Source organism: Saccostrea echinata, unplaced genomic scaffold, assembly GCF_033153115.1.
Source record: "Saccostrea echinata isolate AGI-Se365-2 ecotype Australia unplaced genomic scaffold, CSIRO_AGI_Sech_v1 ptg000064l, whole genome shotgun sequence".
NCBI lineage: Eukaryota > Metazoa > Mollusca > Bivalvia > Ostreida > Ostreidae > Saccostrea > Saccostrea echinata.
Window position 1 is genome coordinate 5002297 of NW_026889813.1, and position 18492 is coordinate 5020788.

General features: G+C 34.7%; 1 protein-coding gene across 1 annotated transcript; it reads right to left on the reverse strand.

Annotated features, from left to right (window-relative positions):
- Window positions 1-791: 791 nt before the first annotated feature.
- LOC133175694 (multiple epidermal growth factor-like domains protein 10) lies at window positions 792-16490 on the reverse strand. Its single transcript, XM_061310804.1, has 14 exons — window positions 16408-16490; window positions 14419-14482; window positions 14148-14306; window positions 13853-13991; window positions 13519-13673; window positions 13244-13403; window positions 10351-10520; window positions 9692-9919; window positions 8998-9092; window positions 8790-8922; window positions 3358-3530; window positions 2322-2403; window positions 1930-2163; window positions 792-922 (listed from the first exon to the last, which is right to left on the reverse strand). The coding sequence occupies exons 2-14, from the start codon at window positions 14468-14470 to the stop codon at window positions 792-794; spliced, it is 1911 nt and encodes a 636-aa protein (XP_061166788.1). The 5' UTR covers window positions 14471-14482; window positions 16408-16490.
- Window positions 16491-18492: the final 2002 nt, after the last annotated feature.

The following is an 18492-nucleotide window of genomic DNA, read 5'->3' on the forward strand; positions in this document are numbered from 1 at the left end:
TGATTGGACGAAAACTATTTCAAGAAGTGTACACATCGATAAATCTCTCAATCAGAACTTCTTTCTTGACCTAGCTTTTATCGTAAAAAAACTTGAAACAAATCATTACTTCTAATCTGTTTTATCCAAACGATAACAGAAACTTAAAACTTGAAATTAAATAAAAACAAAACTGAGGATATACAGGACTGACAGACGGGAATATTATCCTCAGTATGTTTATGTCACTGTCAGATCACGAGTGTGAATTTTTATTAAAATCTGTCATAGCATATTATCGCCGTTCCTAATGCTAAACAAATCAGCTCTTTTCTAGGTAGCGCTGATAGGAAAGAGAAACGTAGCTCTTGCTGCAGTATATCCTATATTCTGTCTCGTCTTTGAACAAACCAGAGCAAATCAAGGGTGTCGTCTGTACGCTACTTTTGTTTAAAAGCGTTTGTCTTAAATGTCAAGAACGAATTCTTCTGGAAATCTACTTGTATTAACCATATTTGTTGACTTCAGCAATATTCGAAGAGTTTATATAAGTTTATTTTATTTAATGTTTTGACAATTAAAGTTCAACTTTATCTATGTTCATCTCGATTACGTTTCATTTTCACATCGCGGCATAAAGTATTCCTACGCTGTACAGAAATAATGGATTGTATGGAGGCTTCAAAGAGAAATAATTTTAAAATTTTGTAATTGGAATTATAAAGAATAAACGTTCTTTTATTCAGTCTGTGAGTACAAAGGCATGAGTTTACACATCCATAAATTCTCAAAAAAGTACGTTTAGTCCTATATTAACTATTATTAGCAAAAGCATATGACTCCACCTTTTTATTCTCCCAAAGCATAGACGAAAATTCAATGTTGCATCGACTGACACTGTCTGCCATAGCAAATGTACAGAAATATATGATGTCGTCGATACCTACAACAGTTTCATTTGTAACATCAATATTTATTGTATTTATATTAAGGATTGCAATCGAAAACAGGATTGCCAATCGGTTAACCACAAGAACGTTCCGACCGATTAGTCGGTTAATCGTATCAAAAATTCTCGACATAGCTAAACTCCAAAGTGTAAACTGTAAGACTATAAAGATGTTCATGTAGGAATATTATGCTTATATTTATATATGATCAGAATACTACATATATTGTATTTAAATTTTAAACTGAAGTTGCATACGCTTTAAAAATTTTCAGAAAAGATGTCAAGGAAGTTCATTCTGCATTGTCACCATAATCTAAATTAAGTCTGAATTAATTTTTAATTCATTAATTCATTAATTTAAGGTAACTTCAAAGGACAGAAGAGGTAAGATACACCTTACAATCAGGTCACGGTAGTCAATGATCATTTAATTAAAATCATTAAATAAACACAGGACAGGGTATGTAACAACATGTGTTTAAACAGCAATTAACGACTCGAAAAGTGACCAATTACCCCCACGCGATGTAAATTTGGATAGCCTTAATTATATCCGAATCCGCTTGAATAGATAGATGAACATGTTACATGTAACATTTCAGAATATTTCATTTTTTTAAATAGAATTTTCGGGAAATTGTATTCAAATTTACAAAAATATAAAATTTTTTCCGACTAACCGATTACAGATTTTTTAACCGATTACCATCGTTCCGACCGAGTAACTGGTTAACCGATTACAAATTGCCATCCCTGATTTATATAGCTCAATCAATTTTTTAACGCAATACAAAACTTTATAAAATTACTTTTTTTTTTAGAAAACAATGAATATCACTGATTATGCAGCAATTTAAAGGTTTCAAGAAATTATATATTTCCAAAAAAAAAAAAAAAAAAAAAAATCAATTCATATATATGAAAAATATACATCTAAAGATGTGACGGTTTTATTGATTACATTGAACTGTAAATTTTAAATTTATCGGTCCCCCTACCAGAGCAATTAACACCGTTAGCGTACACGCCATCTTTACATAAACACATGTCTCCATTGCAATAAGAGTATTCAGGGTTACAGTTGTCTGGTGATCTCCTACAATTACACGTTTTCCCACTCCATCCTGACTGGCAAATACAGCTTCCGGTCTGACTATTACACCCTTCAGATGTTCTTCTTATGCAATCACATGATTCTTCACACATCAATCCATATTTCCATTCATTGCAGTCTTGAAGACATGTAAAATAATTTAATTCATTTATTTGAAAATCAAAACAGCATGAAAATGATCATTTACCTGACAATGTAAAAGATATATTGCTCGCATCATTAAGTCGTACCCTTGAATTGTAGCTATATAGCTATGAGCTGTTTGACAGCACTTACCACAATGTCCTTGAAAGATTTTGAAGTCGTCCAGTGCTAAATCTGAATTATGGCCGTCACCTCTTATTCCAGTTATATTTATCTGAAGAAGAAAAAAAACATAACACTGTTGAAAAAAAAATAAACATGATATTCACAATAAAGGTATTGAAGTTTTGGTATTAAGTTTTAGAGAATTCGGCATAAAGAACACCATTGTCTAACACATCTGCTTCTAACTGATAATATACTTTAATGGCCAACGAAAAACTAAACTTCATATTATATGGGTTGGCTTCAGCTTTTCCATCGTCAACGTTTCTTATTCAAAAATTTATATTCCATAATCACCTGCATTTGGTGTATATAAATGTGCATGTATCCCGAAACTGATTCAGTAGTAAAGAGCATCCCCTGGGTACGGTCAAATTTTTCACAGAGGCAGGCTACGGTGAAATAAGTGAATGTAACAAGGTTTAAACTATCTCGTATAAAGTCACTATTCCGTCCATATTATGGTCGTTATTATAACCTTGTTTGCAAAAATAACCCATCGTTGGGTTGTATTTTGAGTGATATGTTTCCCACCAATTTTTAAGTCATTTGTTTTTTAAGAATTCGACCAGTCGTCCGTATGGCGAAAGGGGTTTGAACGTTTGCTCTAGCGTCCCGGAGTAAGGAGTTAATCCTAACGTCGCGAATTTGAATCCCACTGAGGGACGTGGAGACCGGTCCTTTGGATTATACCTATAAACCGAGGTCCCATGCCGCAGTAGGTGCTAGCACGAAAAGGAGCCCTCACTGCTCAAAGGTCCTCATGATCAGTCACTTTGTAGAGTGATATGGAATTCATTTCACCCGTGAGGCATAGTTTTATTTTAAACTAATGTTTTGCACTCTTGAAAATATTAAATAATTCTTTCCATCTCGTAAAGTAATTTCTATATCTAACTACAAAACTCTTTATCTATATCCCTAAACTCCTGAGTAATTTATTTTTTTTCAATTTTAATACAAAAATGCAGTAATTTTTATAACATTGTTCTACTAAACATACCACAGCTGCAGTGGATGGGAAAGAAACATGGCCTTTGTCCCAGCGGGAACCATAATGTCCCGACTTTGACCATCTAGTAATTTCTGAAAAATTTGTGTCCTGCACCGTTATATTCAAATCACCCATATCATCCCCTCTCATGTGAAAGTAAAATTGGAAGCAGGCATGTGTGGCTGAAAAAAGGTAAAGAATGGTTTATATGATTACTAACATATAAAAAATGATGAATAAATTTGGCAATGAATTGAAATCACTTCATTACTGTTACTGTAATTGTTATAAAAGTTATGCTGACGATACCATATATATAATAGTGGAACAAATGCTTAATAAAGGAAATGATCAACACTTCCCATCTGGGAAAGACGAAATATGTAATTAAGCATACTTTTTTGTAATTTTGTGAATTTCAATTACAGACATAAATTACCCTCTAATTAAAAGATTTATTATTGCAAAATTGCTCTTTTCAATCTTTATATAAGATTTTGCTAATATATTTTTTGCAAAAATGTACATGAACTGTAAGCAATTCTTCTCAAAACCATTTCAAGTAAATTCATAATTTCAAATGTTTCGCGTTTCGATAACTTTCTATTTGATACCTAGTCACACACTTAAAAATAATGTTTCTGCAAAGTGGGGTCAAAGATGATATGTAAACGAAATATTTTATTACGTTTGTTATCAAACGCTAAATTCAGTTTCCTATACTGTCTTTGGATGAAAATTGGTTATACATGTCGCGTTAGACAGGGTGTCGATAAATGAGGGTAGAATATATTGAAATATATTGAAATATTCTCTAGGAGGAAATAAACGGTTGCATATGACAGGAAGTTGCTAATACAGGTAGACACTATAACAGGGTTGCACGGTATTTAATTTCAAGAATATTTTCCACTAGTTCCTGTGCTGCATCTCAGTATTTTCGAGTCGTCCTCTAATTTTCATCGTTTAGAAGGAAAATTTTGACCGTTGCTCCTTCATTTTCAAATTATTATTATGAAAAAGACCTGAGTGAGTCTAAAATAGTCATACAAATGAAATGCTGAATAATTAAGACACATATACAAAAAATATATCAAGAACCGATTATCTCCACGGAAATTCAAAGTGTGCCAGTCTTCCTGGTACAAAGCCTTTTTGGCTCGAATGTGTTATTGACAACAAAGATGTCTGTTAAAATTATATTTGTTACTGTTACCAATTACAAGATAAACGTTGCTCCTTACAAATCTTTTTATTGCGTAGGAGTGCCACAGTGAAAAAGTTTTCTACGCGATAGTAAAATGATTGGGGCCTCGTTTTATTTTATTTTCACTATAGTTACATTAATCCGCTTCAGTTTTCCAGTTTGGATAAGCCATTTTTTGCATTTATCGACTTGTTTTTTTTCTTCTCAAAAATAACGATAAAAAAATCAAGATTGGCGAAAATACTTCTTATCAGATATACCATACAAATGTGCGTGTACCGCCCTGTACTCCTGAATATGTTTATTCAGACTTGAAGATCACCATGTTTGTTTTGTATGAATTCAGGAAGCGTAGAAATTAAGGATTGATTTCTTTTAAAAATGATATAATTTGATAGGTCATTTATAGAGACACTAGAGATATTAAGCTGGTAAACGAAATATATACTTGGGATGATATACATGTTATTTCATAGGTTATGCAAGGGGACCCAAAGTATTTCAAAGCTAATAAATAAAACATTATACATTGTACTTATACAGGGTTCTCCATCATTTAAATTTTTACTGTATCGCAAACTTTGCACAATGCTCAAATATTCGCGGTATTCGCAGCGATCAAATTTGCGATTTCAAGTTTTTTTATTTAAGGTCTGACGACACGTTGCTCGAATATCTGTTTTGTATTTCTTCGTTATTTACAACAAGTTTATCATAGTTATCATTATTTTATGATTTTTACATTGTTTTCAAAATGTCTAATTAAGTAGATAAAGACACCAAAAAAATTTTATATGGGCAATATTAGTGATTTCCAAAAAGATTATACATTAAATAACATCCTCTGGTATCTTGCACAAATGCCTGGTGAGGCACCTTAATTTTTTGTGAGGAAACTTGTTAAAGTAGCAATGCTTATAAGACATATTCTTGGAAAAATAATTGAGGAAAGTGTCATCTGACCTTAAACATACAGTGGAGAGCAGAGGTAATTCTAGTGTGTCATACAATCGAAGTATTTACCATCTTACCATCTATTTACCATCGTTACAAATATTTTTTTCGTGATTTTTGTCATTTGATCGTTTTTTTTATTTAAAAAACTTCAGAATAATAAAATACTTTTACGGGGATGCCTTTAATTAAGAGTAAACTACGTGCTCTGCATTGAAAATTGTAAAAAGATAACTAGATTAGATTCATTGAATTTCAATTAGAGGAAATTCATTTTCCTGATATTTTGATCGTCTCAGATCTTACTGTGGCGCAAAATTTTACTGCGTTGCACGCATAAAATTTAAATTGTTACAGAAGCGGGGAACATTTTAATGTGTCGGGGCCGCAACAGTAAAATGGAGAAACCTGAAGTTATATTAGAATAACATAGCAAAATAAAAACAAGATGCCCATGGGCCACATCGCTCACCTGAGTAACTTTGGCCATGCTGTTCATTACCAGACTCCCCCCTTGTAATACCTATTGGCCCCACCCTCCCCCCAGGGGCCATGATTTGAACAATTTAGAATCTACACTACCCAAGGATGCTTCCACATAAGTTTCAGTTTTTCTGGTCCAGTGGTTCTTGAGAAGATTTTTAAAGATTTTTCCTATATATTTCAATGTAAAACTTGGGATTCCCCCTATTGTGGCCCCGCCCTATCCCCTGGGTCATGATTTGAACAATTTAGAGTGTACACTACTTGAGGATGCTTCCACATAAGTTTCAGCTTTTCTGGTCCAGTGATTCTTGAGAAGAAGATTTTTAAAGATTTTTCCTATATATTTCAATGTAAAACTTGGGATTCCCCCTATTGTGGCCCCACCCTATCCCCTGGGTCATGATTTGAACAATTTAGAGTGTACACTACTTGAGGATGCTTCCACATAAGTTTCAGCTTTTCTGGTCCAGTGGTTCTTGAGAAGAAGATTTTAAAAGATTTTTCCTATATATTTCAATGTAAAACTTGGATTCCCTATTGTGGCCCCGCCCTACCCCCGGGGGTCATGATTTGAACAATTTAGAGTGTACACTACTTGAGGATGCTTCCACATAAGTTTTAGCTATTCTGGTCCAGTGGTTCTTGAGAAGAAGATTTTTAAAGATTTTTTCTTTATATTTCAATGTAAAACTTGGATTCCCTATTGTGGCCCCGCCCTACCCCCGGGGGTCATGATTTGAACAATTTAGAATCTACACTACCCCAGGATGCTTCCACTTAAGTTTCAGCTTTTCTGGCCCAGTGGTTCTTGAGAAGAAGATTTTTAAAGATTTTTCCTATATATTTCAATGTAAAACTTGGATTCCCTATTGTGGCCCCGCCCTACCCCCGGGGGTCATGATTTGAACAATTTAGAATCTACACTACCCAAGGATGCTTCCACATAAGTTTCAGCTTTTCTGGTCCAGTGGTTCTTGAGAAGAAGATTTTTAAAGATTTTTCCTATATATTTCAATGTAAAACTTGGATTCCCTATTGTGGCCCCGCCCTACCCCCGGGGGTCATGATTTGAACAATTTAGAGTGTACACTACTTGAGGATGCTTCCACATAAGTTTCAGCTATTCTGGTCCAGTGGTTCTTGAGAAGAAGATTTTTAAAGATTTTTTCTTTATATTTCAATGTAAAACTTGGATTCCCTATTGTGGCCCCGCCCTACCCCCGGGGGTCATGATTTGAACAATTTAGAATCTACACTACCCCAGGATGCTTCCACTTAAGTTTCAGCTTTTCTGGCCCAGTGGTTCTTGAGAAGAAGATTTTTAAAGATTTTTCCTATATATTTCAATGTAAAACTTGGATTCCCTATTGTGGCCCCGCCCTACCCCCGGGGGTCATGATTTGAACAATTTAGAATCTACACTACCCCAGGATGCTTCCACATAAGTTTCAGCTTTTCTGGTCCAGTGGTTCTTGAGAAGAAGATTTTTAAAGATTTTTCCTATATATTTCAATGTAAAACTTGGATTCCCTATTGTGGCCCCGCCCTACCCCCGGGGGTCATGATTTTTACAATTTAGAATCTACACTACCCCAGGATGCTTCCACTTAAGTTTCAGCTTTTCTGGTCCAGTGGTTCTTGAGAAGAAGATTTTTAAAGATTTTTCCTATATATTTCAATGTAAAACTTGGATTCCCTATTGTGGCCCCGCCCTACCCCCGGGGGTCATGATTTTTACAATTTAGAATCTACACTATCCCAGGATGCTTCCACATAAGTTTCAGCTTTTCTGGCCCAGTGGTTCTTGAGAAGAAGATTTTTAAAAGATTTTTCCTATATATTTCTATGTAAAACATTGATTCCACATTGTGGCCCCGCCCTACCCCCGGGGGTCATGATTTGAACAATTTAGAATCTACACTACCCCAGGATGCTTCCATATAAGTTTCAGCTTTACTGGCCCTGTGGTTCTTGAGAAGAAGATTTTTTAATGACCCCACCCTATTTTTGTCTTCTCTTGATTATCTCCCCTTGTGAGGGGACTTGGCCCTTCATTTTAACAATTTAAATTCCCCTTTACCCAAGGATGCTTTGTACCAAGTTTGGTCAAAATTGGCCCTGTGGTTCTTGAGAAGAAGTCAAAAATGTGAAAAGTTTACAGACGGACGGACAGACAGACGGACAGACAGACGGACAGACGGACAGACGGACGGACGGACGACGGACAAAATGTGATCAGAAAAGCTCACTTGAGCCTTCGGCTCAGGTGAGCTAAAAAAGAAACCGAATGATCTCTTTTTAAATGATGTTAGAAAACAATGACTGACTCTGAAAATTATTGGCATGGCTGTTTGTTTGTTTCCTTAAATCTTGTTTTTTTAATTCTCTTGCGAGATTTTTTCACTTGAAATGCCAGTTAAGGTTTTCAAGTTTAGATATTTACTCGGCACTAAGAGCCACTGAGCAATCTTAACAAAGGTTTTAGTCTCATCTAAAAAAAAAAAACCCACTCAACTCTTACTTTATTATAGGAGGAAAAGTTTTAACCAATTTTTGATCGACTTCAATTTGTCGTGACAAGGGTGAAAAACAATTACCTTCCGTTTCGGGAGCGAACACTTTACCGAATGATTACCGTTCTGCTGATTATATTGTACATTGTACAAAAAATGAGTTTGGAGACAATATACTGTCCATAAACTAAACTTCCTCCCGAGTCTCTTCCTGGTTTTACTTGAGGAATTATCATTTAAATCCGTTGCATAACTTTCTCTAGAGAATCCAAAACACTTACTAATATTTAGGTTTGAAACTGGAATTTCCATTATTCCTTTATCGCCGGTGGATTGCAGGTTCGCCTCTGTATACACATAGTGTTTACCCTCTCGCGCCGAGTATGGGCCCGTGTTACTACTACGTGTTCGATCCTATAAAAGGAAAAGTTTGATTCAAATTCCGTAAAACTTATCACAATCCATGAAAAAATTGTTATAAACACTTACGATGCCTTTCCTCCATTTCATTTCGCCATAATTTTTTATGAAGCAAGCATCAAAATCTGTTTCAAAAGAACAGGAGTACAAAACATCCGTAACATCTGCAAAAAATGTGTGCAAACTAAGTAATTATAAGAAGTCACTGAGCGGTAACAGTTTTCTGTACATGACAGAGCCAATTCTTATACATTAACTTAATAATAAAATTCAGATTGATTCACATAATCTTGTAAACAGTGAAATGTTTAAGAGTAAAGAAGAAAATTTTGTAAAAGATTATTACTTTAATTATTGCTTTGTCAAAATTAATCCAACCCTTAAGTATGAATACTATACCTAATCGACCTAAATTTTCCAATTTTGAAAAAAAAATATATAAATATCATGTACACGTAAGAATGTCTTTATAAAGTTAGCTATCGGGTTCAAAGAAGCTTAAAAATGAAGGCGCGACATATTACAACAGAAAAAAAATGAATACTAATAAACATTTAGTCTCTGTTTGGAGAATGGGTCTTGTCCTTAAAATATACTTTGCAGATTCCCATACCGATCCAACAATACTTTGCGGTGTATAGTAATGTACAATTGCTAAGTGAAATGACTAGATACACTCTAGAAAGTAATAATACTGATGATAAATGATTTTTGTTGTACAATCCATTTTACAGAAGTAAACAATATAAAAATAATTTTAAACCTGAGCAGTTGGATGGTTTCGTGAAAAAACCATCATTACAGAGACAATTAAACCCAACACAGTGCGAGTTTTCGTCACATTTCGTTTGTAGTCCGCACGTGCAACGGGCATCTGACCATCCATTCTTACACTCGCACTCCCCAGTGTCTTTGTCACATGACAAGGAATTGCTACGGTTGCAATTACAACTGTTTTCACATTCTTTTCCATATGTAAATGGCGGACAGTCTGGAAAAAGAGATTATTTACGTTAAATAATATACTGTATACAGGGATAGTTTTCGCCTCCGTTTTATTTTTGCCCCTTTTCACCTTAGCTAGAATTTAAGACGGGGCAAATTCAAAGAAGACAGACAGGTATAATGTATTGAATCTGTGACTGGGTGAAATTAAAATGGTGCAAAATTGTTTCAAGTATAAAAGGGCGCAAAAATAACGGGTGAAAATAACCCCGTGTACTGTATTTGTTTTCCCTCTCTCTCTCTCTCTCTCTCTCTCTCTCTCTCTCTCGTATTTAACCCTACAACATGGAAAGAAATAATCACATAAATTATATTTTATGCTAAGAAAATAAAACTGTACTTTTAATATAAAGAATGAATGGTGTGCATGCAACTTTACATCAGCTCTTTGTTCGCAAAAAGTATGAAAAAGAATACCATCTGAGCAAGAAATGCCAGCGTCTTCACTATGATCACAGTCAGAGGGATATTTTGTTCCAGTGCACGATTGAATGGCGGCTTCAGCACCGTCGCACTGAACATTGTTTAAAAGAATCGGAATTGATCCTTGTCCACGGTAAGGAGATGTTTTTGCCTGAACATTTCTCCTAAAAAAGGCCAAATATAATAGATGAATAAATCACATTATTTTTTCTCCTTTTGCATAGAGATATGAATTATTATATACATGGACATGTATCCATATGTTTAATTGAAATGAAAAAGTAATGTGAATCCATGAAGACAATTACCCAATTTATGTACAGTGAGTGAATTTATTACACAAATATTGCACTACTTTTATAAAGTAAGGCACCCGCAACAATTAAAAAAGTTTGAAGTAATTAAATGATTCAGAATTCTTTTCTTGTATGAATATAAACAGATGGCTTTAAAATACAATAATTACAACCCCTTCCCCCATGATGATTTGATATTGTAGCATGAAGAAAGCTAAAAGTGGAGTAGATATTATAACAAACTACCTTCCACGGACCTTGACAGTTATCTGAGTATCATGAATATCTCAGGATATGGCCAGAAATATTTAATCGAGATAGACTTCTGACTGATATTTTGATGCCGCGGGGATTTCAACGACCTCATTTAAAGTCGACATTTCGCTAATTCTATGGTCATTATGATAATCTTGTTAGCAAACATAACCTATTATTGGGTCATTTAAGACCCAATTGATATAATTGTTTTAGACTAATTGTTTGGCCCTTTTTTATACTAAATTTGACTACGAAATATTCCGTCTACCTGATCAATACATAGGGCTCGTCGGATGTGACCGGTGGACAGAGGATGCTTACTCCTCCTAGACACCTAATCCCACCTCTGGAATTTCCAGGGGTCTGTGTTTTATGCCCTGCTCACAGATTTGTAATGTTTGTAGATTTATGTTCAGATCAATTAATGTTCGTTATCTTCATCTTTTTCATTATTCACTCTAATTTATCACTGAGGTTCTGTAGTAAAGAAAATAAGATACTGTGTATGATAAATTCCAAGACGACACTCTGGGCTTGAACCCAGGCTGAATCAATCTGTGTCTTCATACCGCATTTACAACAGCTTGCATCATTTCGAGCATAAAATATTTATTCGCAAATAGGGCTGAGATTTTATTCCTCCTAAAGTGCTTGCCTCAGCTCAATGGGGTGGCGTTTGAAATGGGATCTGGAAGTCAAATTTCTCGATCTATTTCCTCCCTTAATTGTCAAATATTGACAATTCTGGACTTAATGGTGACCATTATTTGTCCTTACGCTGTTAGTCACATGGAAATCTCAGCATTCCCTAGCAACGTGTGTACCTTTTATATGGAACGTGTCTGCTAAAGAATGGTCTGCACGCTTTGAGACCTGCCTCTATGATACTATTGCTTACCGTTTTCTGGCATTGCGACTTCTAGGAATATTTCTAGCAGTTTAACTTGCAGTTTGAAACCTGTTCCGTCGGAAAATTAAACGGATCTCTCTGTCCGGAATGCATGTTGACCTCTGAATACGTCCGCTTCTTGGACGGTCCTAACTCTTTTTGCTAACATGCATTTTAGCCGCTATACAGTAGATTGGAACACATTTAATTTTCAGCAAATTTACTTTGATGGTGTCTTTGTTTTAATAAGGCAATTACAAGACCTTTTAGAATTTCAATAAGCCATGCTATCAATCTGTTCAAATTCACACTGGACATTTTCAAAAAAATCACAAGGGATAAAAACTTGTTCAAGTCATACAAAATTCCTGTTACATGACTTTTAACCCGAAGCTCAATGGCAAATTACGTGTGCTTATGTCGAGCACGCCAGAGTCATGGTTGAGTGATTTTCTATCGCATATCCGTTTCTAGACATTATAATTCAAAAGCTATTTTAATCACGATTAGACGCAATTGTAGTAGATTGATAAAAATATGCGTTTCTTCTTCCTTTCAGTATGTATATTAAATCAACACACACTGTACATACTAGGACTTTTTCCTCGGTAAAATATACTTACTTCTTGAGTGGAACCATTGTAACAACTAATAAGTCTGTTGTCTATCAGATAGGGTTCTAAATATATTGAAGTAGCTAAATCTGTTTATGTCTTGGGTAGTTTGACCTTATACCTTGACCTTGTCACATTATAGCTTCTCCTCAGGGGAACTAGTGTACTTAGTTTGATGTCTGCCCAGCAAATGGTTCTCAAGATTTTGAGCGGTCAATTTATTCCTTTGCCCAATTTGATCGGTGACCTTTGACCTTGTGACCTCAAAATCGACATGGGTCATTTACTTTACAAGGTGTACCCTTGTACCAAGTTAAATGTCTGTCAAGGAAAGAGTTCTCAAGATATTGAGCGGACAACACTTGGTCTAGAGACTGACCAACCTGCAACCCAAACGACCGAAGGGAGCATAAAAATTATGATTAGTTTTTTTTCTCTTGTAAAAGAAACCGAAATATTCACATTGTTATTTTTTGATAATGCATAAATTAAATTTAGAGAAGAGCCCCTTTTTCAGTGAAGTAATCAGTTAACAACATGAGGAGGAGATTTTTAACCGACGAAAAAAAATTTCAATAGTAAATGATCTAATTGTTTGTTACATGTAACTGTCATTGGTCTTTGACAAAACAATTTTTTCGCCGTTTACGTTTTTATTCAACTCGTTATATTTCTCAATTGATTCTAGTTAGAAATTAGAGGGCAGCGAGTGAGAGAAAGAGAGAGAAAAATATATGGCTTAATTATAATTCGAAAGGAAACATAGCTCAATGAGCATCCGATGTCTCAGCAAATCTAAACCATTTACATAAGGGCTAATTTCTACTTACGTGGGTAGACCTAACTGTCGACATGCTACTCTTGCATCCGCTTTTCCAAACATGTCGTCACAAACCGTACCCCAGGAATCATTTTCATCAAGTTTGATCTCTAGACGACCATTTGTCCTGTTAGTACCATCTCGCAATCGGATTATACTCGATGTATTGGCTGAGGAAAATATTCGAAAAGTATTAGAGGGGGAAAAATGAATGAAAGGGTTGATTAATCAGTATTTAAAATTCTACTAAGAATATATATTGTAGGAAGCTAAAAATCTACCTACCACATACTACCCCTGCATCATCAGTGTGGTCACATGAAGTTCGAGTGAATGGACAATCTAACAAATTGATCTCATTTCCTTTACAAGCAACGTTGTTGACAGAAATGGGTCCAATTCCTTTTCCAAATGCAGCGTTTGTCTTTGCAATGCCATAACTACGATATCAAATAACAAATAATACTTTCCTCTAGCTATGAAAAACATACCAAACTCAAATTCAGTTAATATGATTTTTAAGCTTATCACAAAAACAAAACTTGAATACCATAAATATAAACAAAATCAGTTATTTTTAAAAGCCCAAATATAATTTCTTCAGAAATTATAAACTGACTTTCCGAGTCCCAGTTGCTTGCAGACTACTGTTGCATCACTATTATCCCAGTTCTCGGCACAGACTGTGGACCATATACCTTCAGTGACCACTTCTACTCTGCCCATTTTTGTTGAGTTTCCATTCACCAATCTAACATCTAACGGAGAAACATTCATATCACGTAATGTAGTAATTTTGTTTCTTTAACCGATTGATTTAAATTTAGCCTTTCTAAAAATGCACATGTATTGAAAAAAAATTAATTTCTGCAAAATAAAATTTGTTGCAAATTCAAACATTTTTAGAAAATTACTATGGAGGCAAGGTTTTCCATCATCATTGCACTGACAAGCAGTTCCGGTATATCCTGCTTTACAGTGACAAGCCCCAGTGGTTTTATCACAGGTTTGTGTGTGCATTCGGACACAGGCACATTTGACACAGTTTCGACCAAATGTCCAGTCTGAACAAACTGCCAAGTAAAATAAAATGTGCATGTAACAGTTTGTTTTGTGATCAGATTGTGCTTCTTTTTTAATAATTTCAATATAACATTTTACAACATTATAAGATTATTTTCTTACCACAACTGGACCCTGTAAGAATAATTCTGTCGATAGCAGTCTTCTCTTCCATTTTTATCTTTATCTATATAGTAAAAAAAACATTAATGTTATTTCCCATTAAGAATACAAACTGTTTCAAAAGTTAAAATCAGTCATTCACCAAAAGGCCCATGGACAACAATTTTAAGCTGAGTCGACGTCACATTAAACATGTTGTTCTTCTGAGGAAGATTTTTTTTAAAAAAAATTCACTTTTTTATTCACATAAAAATTTTAACCTAATATTGTGGCTCCACAATGACCTTAAATATCATAAATTGGATACCTAAAACATGGATATGTTTCAATATTATCATCACTAACACTGGTCTTCCTTTTTTGAAAAGTGTTAACGACTTTAGCGTAAAAGCTTAAGATAACGAACAGTGATCTCAAAAAATCAATAAACAATACAAATATGTAAAGAAGGCATAAAACATGGACCCCTGGGAATTTCATGAGGTGGGATCAGGGGCCTAGGAGAAGTGAGCATCCCTTGTTGTCACATCCACCCTGAGCCTCATGTATTGATTAGGTAGACGGATCTATCCGTAAACAATTCAGTACAAAAACAAAGGCCTAACAATTGGTAGGAAACGGACGACCCAATGATAGGTTACATTTGTTAAAAGGTTCATTGTAACGACCATAAAATGCTGACTTTAAACGATGCTGTTGAAATCCTTGTAAGATGAAATTATCAGTGAGTAGCCTGCCTCGCTTTAAAAATTGATCGTACTCAGAGCAAGCTCTTGAGTAGCGAATAAGTTGGGAGACATAAACACCATAAGCAGGTGATAATGGAATATATTTCTACTAGGAAAGTTGACGATGGAAAAGCTTAATTCATCTCGTTTGTCATACAATTTAGTTGTTAATTGGCCTTTATTGTCTATAGTCAGTAAAGTATCTTAATATGAAGCAGATGTTGCAAACTCTGTGGTGTCTTTTATTTTCAATGGGATATATCGAGTCGACATACGATTGAAAATAAGAATTTTCAATTGATAAAACATCGTGGATATATCTAAATGTCGAATTGAAGGCCACAGCTAGTGTTTTCCTCTTCTCGTGTAGAGTTTTTGAATAAATAACGTAATATTTGATCCCAGATATTTCCCCTCCTTAAATCACAAGGACCAACATTTGAAAAAAAAAAAGTGAATCCACAAAACTTCATTCGGGAATCGTTGCATATTGATACGATTTGGGGAACCTGCTACTTAAGAAACGAATTTGATAAAATATATATATTCTTATACATTCCTCTGTAATGGCCCAACCCCAACCCTACCAGTAGGGGGGGGGGGGGTTGGGGGGGGTTAAACAAATGGAATTGAATCTCAATACTTGAGGACAAAACCATTTTCGAGAATAATATTTTATACATTCCCATATTAAAATTGATCTAATTTTGTGGCCCCGAATTACGCTCTTGGGATATCATTTTAAAAATTTGTAATCAGCCAACGGGAACATCTTTGAAAAGTTGTCTCACAATATATTACCCTGTTAAACCTTGTTATCCTTAATTTGCCCTATGTCCCGAGGGCATTGATGAATCGGCATTAGCTTGGGATGCTTGCTTATAATTACGCTTTTTCACGGTCCTTATGTTCTAAAGAAGATTTTTATAGATTCTCTTGTGTATTTCAATGTAATCCTACCCCAGTGGGTTATGATTTTGACAAATTTGAAACAAATATCAGGAAGCTTTCACATGATTTTCAATATCTTCTGGTACAGTGGTTCTTGAAATGCCCCCTCAATATTATTGCCTATTATGACTATCTCTCCTATGAAACAGGAATGATACTTTATTAAATCAGGCTTGAAGTCCCTTTACTAAGGAATATTTAGTGCCACGTTTAATTGAAATTAGCAAATTGGTTCTGCGGAAAAAGTTGAAATTGTAATAAGATGATTATAAATAAATTTCTATCAGCTAAAAAAATTAATATATCTTACTTGATGTAGAGATTTTCCTCCATTTATCTGTATATTTTTGGTTGTCCAGTTTTGCTGAGTCCCAGTTAAATTTGCTATAGAAGATTCCGAGTACGAGCTGTCTATTGTAGATATAATTATCGACCCTCTTCCATATAGAAAGTAGTCAAAATGAAGACAAAATTGCTTTCCTGTTTAAAAAGTGCAAAATATTGAGTCACAAAATATGGCTTAAAAGCAAAATTTAAACATGAAAATATGCATTGCTGAAATGTATAACTAACCAAATGTCTACATATGTCTTTGTAAATAAACATTATATGCCTTGCACCTGTGATTTTTTTTACCCATACTTTGTACTTTTATTCCTTAAAGCTGAACACTACTCATAAATAGGCACCGTCACACAGGTATATAAACCTTTCGATTTCGTTACACCCGATTGCACACTCGAAACCTGTGGTCGAGATGAAGTATTTCTTCTGTGGTCTTGGATTTTATGCATTCATTCCTTGTTTTTATGTGCATTTTCTGTTTGTAAATAACGTATTGAGCTGTATATTTGATGTTACTTTTCTACTGGCTCGGACAAAATGCGTAAAATTTTATAATTTCATCGCTCGCCACCGAGAAACACAGCTTTGTAAGATGTACGGCTACACTCGTGAGACCTTTACAGCGAAATACTTGACTGTTTAGAGGGTCTGCAGCTTATATAGGGGTTGTCGGGATAGCGGCGATGAACCAGAAATATGCCGGACAATGCCTTTTACGAGTAGTGTTCAGCTTTAAAATGAACGTCATTGTCAGAAACAATTATGAAGAGATCATAAACTACATTTAGACAATGCACTAGGAAACATGCAGTTATCCAAAATGGATCAAATAAATAACAAACAAGAGGCCCCTAGACAACAATGTTCACCTGAGTTACTACGACCCTTCTTGTTCTTCATCAGCAGAATGATTTTTCTTCATAAATAATTATTCTTTGAATATCCCCTGTAGTCCCACTCTACCACCCCCCACCTCCACCCCACCCCAGGTGTCTATAGATTAGAACAGTCTTGAATCTACAGTACCAGAGGATGCTTCCATATACATATGGCTGATCCCTTTGCTGTTCTTGAAAAGATGTTTTCTAAAAAGAATTTTCCTATATACTCCTATGTAATACTTTCATTACCAATTGTGGTTCCACCCCCAGAACCGAGGAGTCATGACTTGAACAAAATTGAATCCATACCACCTGATAATGCTTTCGTAAAACCATATAAATATGACTTATCATGACTTTCATGGGGAAAAGATTTTCGAAGATTTTCCCTATGCATTTCTATATATAACTTTGACTGTCAATGGTGTCCCCACCCTAGCCTTATAAGCTTCAGCTCAAGTAAGCTAGTAAAAAGAGATGGGAGCAGGGATGTATGTGAAATTTTCAAAATTGTACATTAAACTTCTAAAATAACCGAAATGAAGTTACTTACGGTCTATATTCAACGTCATAATTACATCAGTAGAAGGTGAATCAATTAACAAAAAGCTTAAAAGTAAATCCCTTGCATCCTGATAGAGGTAATGTACGTCATCAGTTCCTGTTTCAGGTTTCCATCCTCTTCCGGAAATGGATACATACTGAAGAAAAGAATTATAAGTAGTATTGAGAAGATTATGTTACATTACGTATAAACCGTAACCAGAAACTGGTTATGTTATTTCTAGAAAGGTACTTCGTATAAGATATATATAATGATTGACCCGCTGAGACATAAGCCCTAAATCTTACGGCCTATTTTATTTCTGGTCTTCTTTGGTTGATTTGGCAATTAGTAAAATACATTATTTTTTGAAAATAGGATTTTTAGTTGAAAATATTGGAAACAAAAACAACTACACTACGACAAATTTATTAAAGTCTATATATTTCAATTTTACATGTTTAATTTGAATTTGAAAACCAATACATTCGAAATAATTCTGGGCCTTTGTGAAACGCTTCTGTTTGTCTAGTGTACTCTTGTAAACAGGTAGTGTGATTTACATAACTGAACGAATAAATTATCGCTAATAATTAGGAAAAAGTAGTAAATCGTAATTTTGAAA

Coding starts and splice junctions, on each gene's coding strand:
- LOC133175694 (XM_061310804.1), bottom strand. CDS start 14,470: ATGGAAGAGAAGACTGCTATCGACAGAATTATTCTTACAGGGTCCAGT. Junction 9,093..9,691: donor GAAACCATCCAACTGCTCAG/GTTTAAAATTAT, acceptor CATTTTTTGCAG/ATGTTACGGATGTTTTGTAC. Junction 923..1,929: donor TAACGGTGTTAATTGCTCTG/GTAGGGGGACCG, acceptor AAACTGTTGTAG/GTATCGACGACATCATATAT.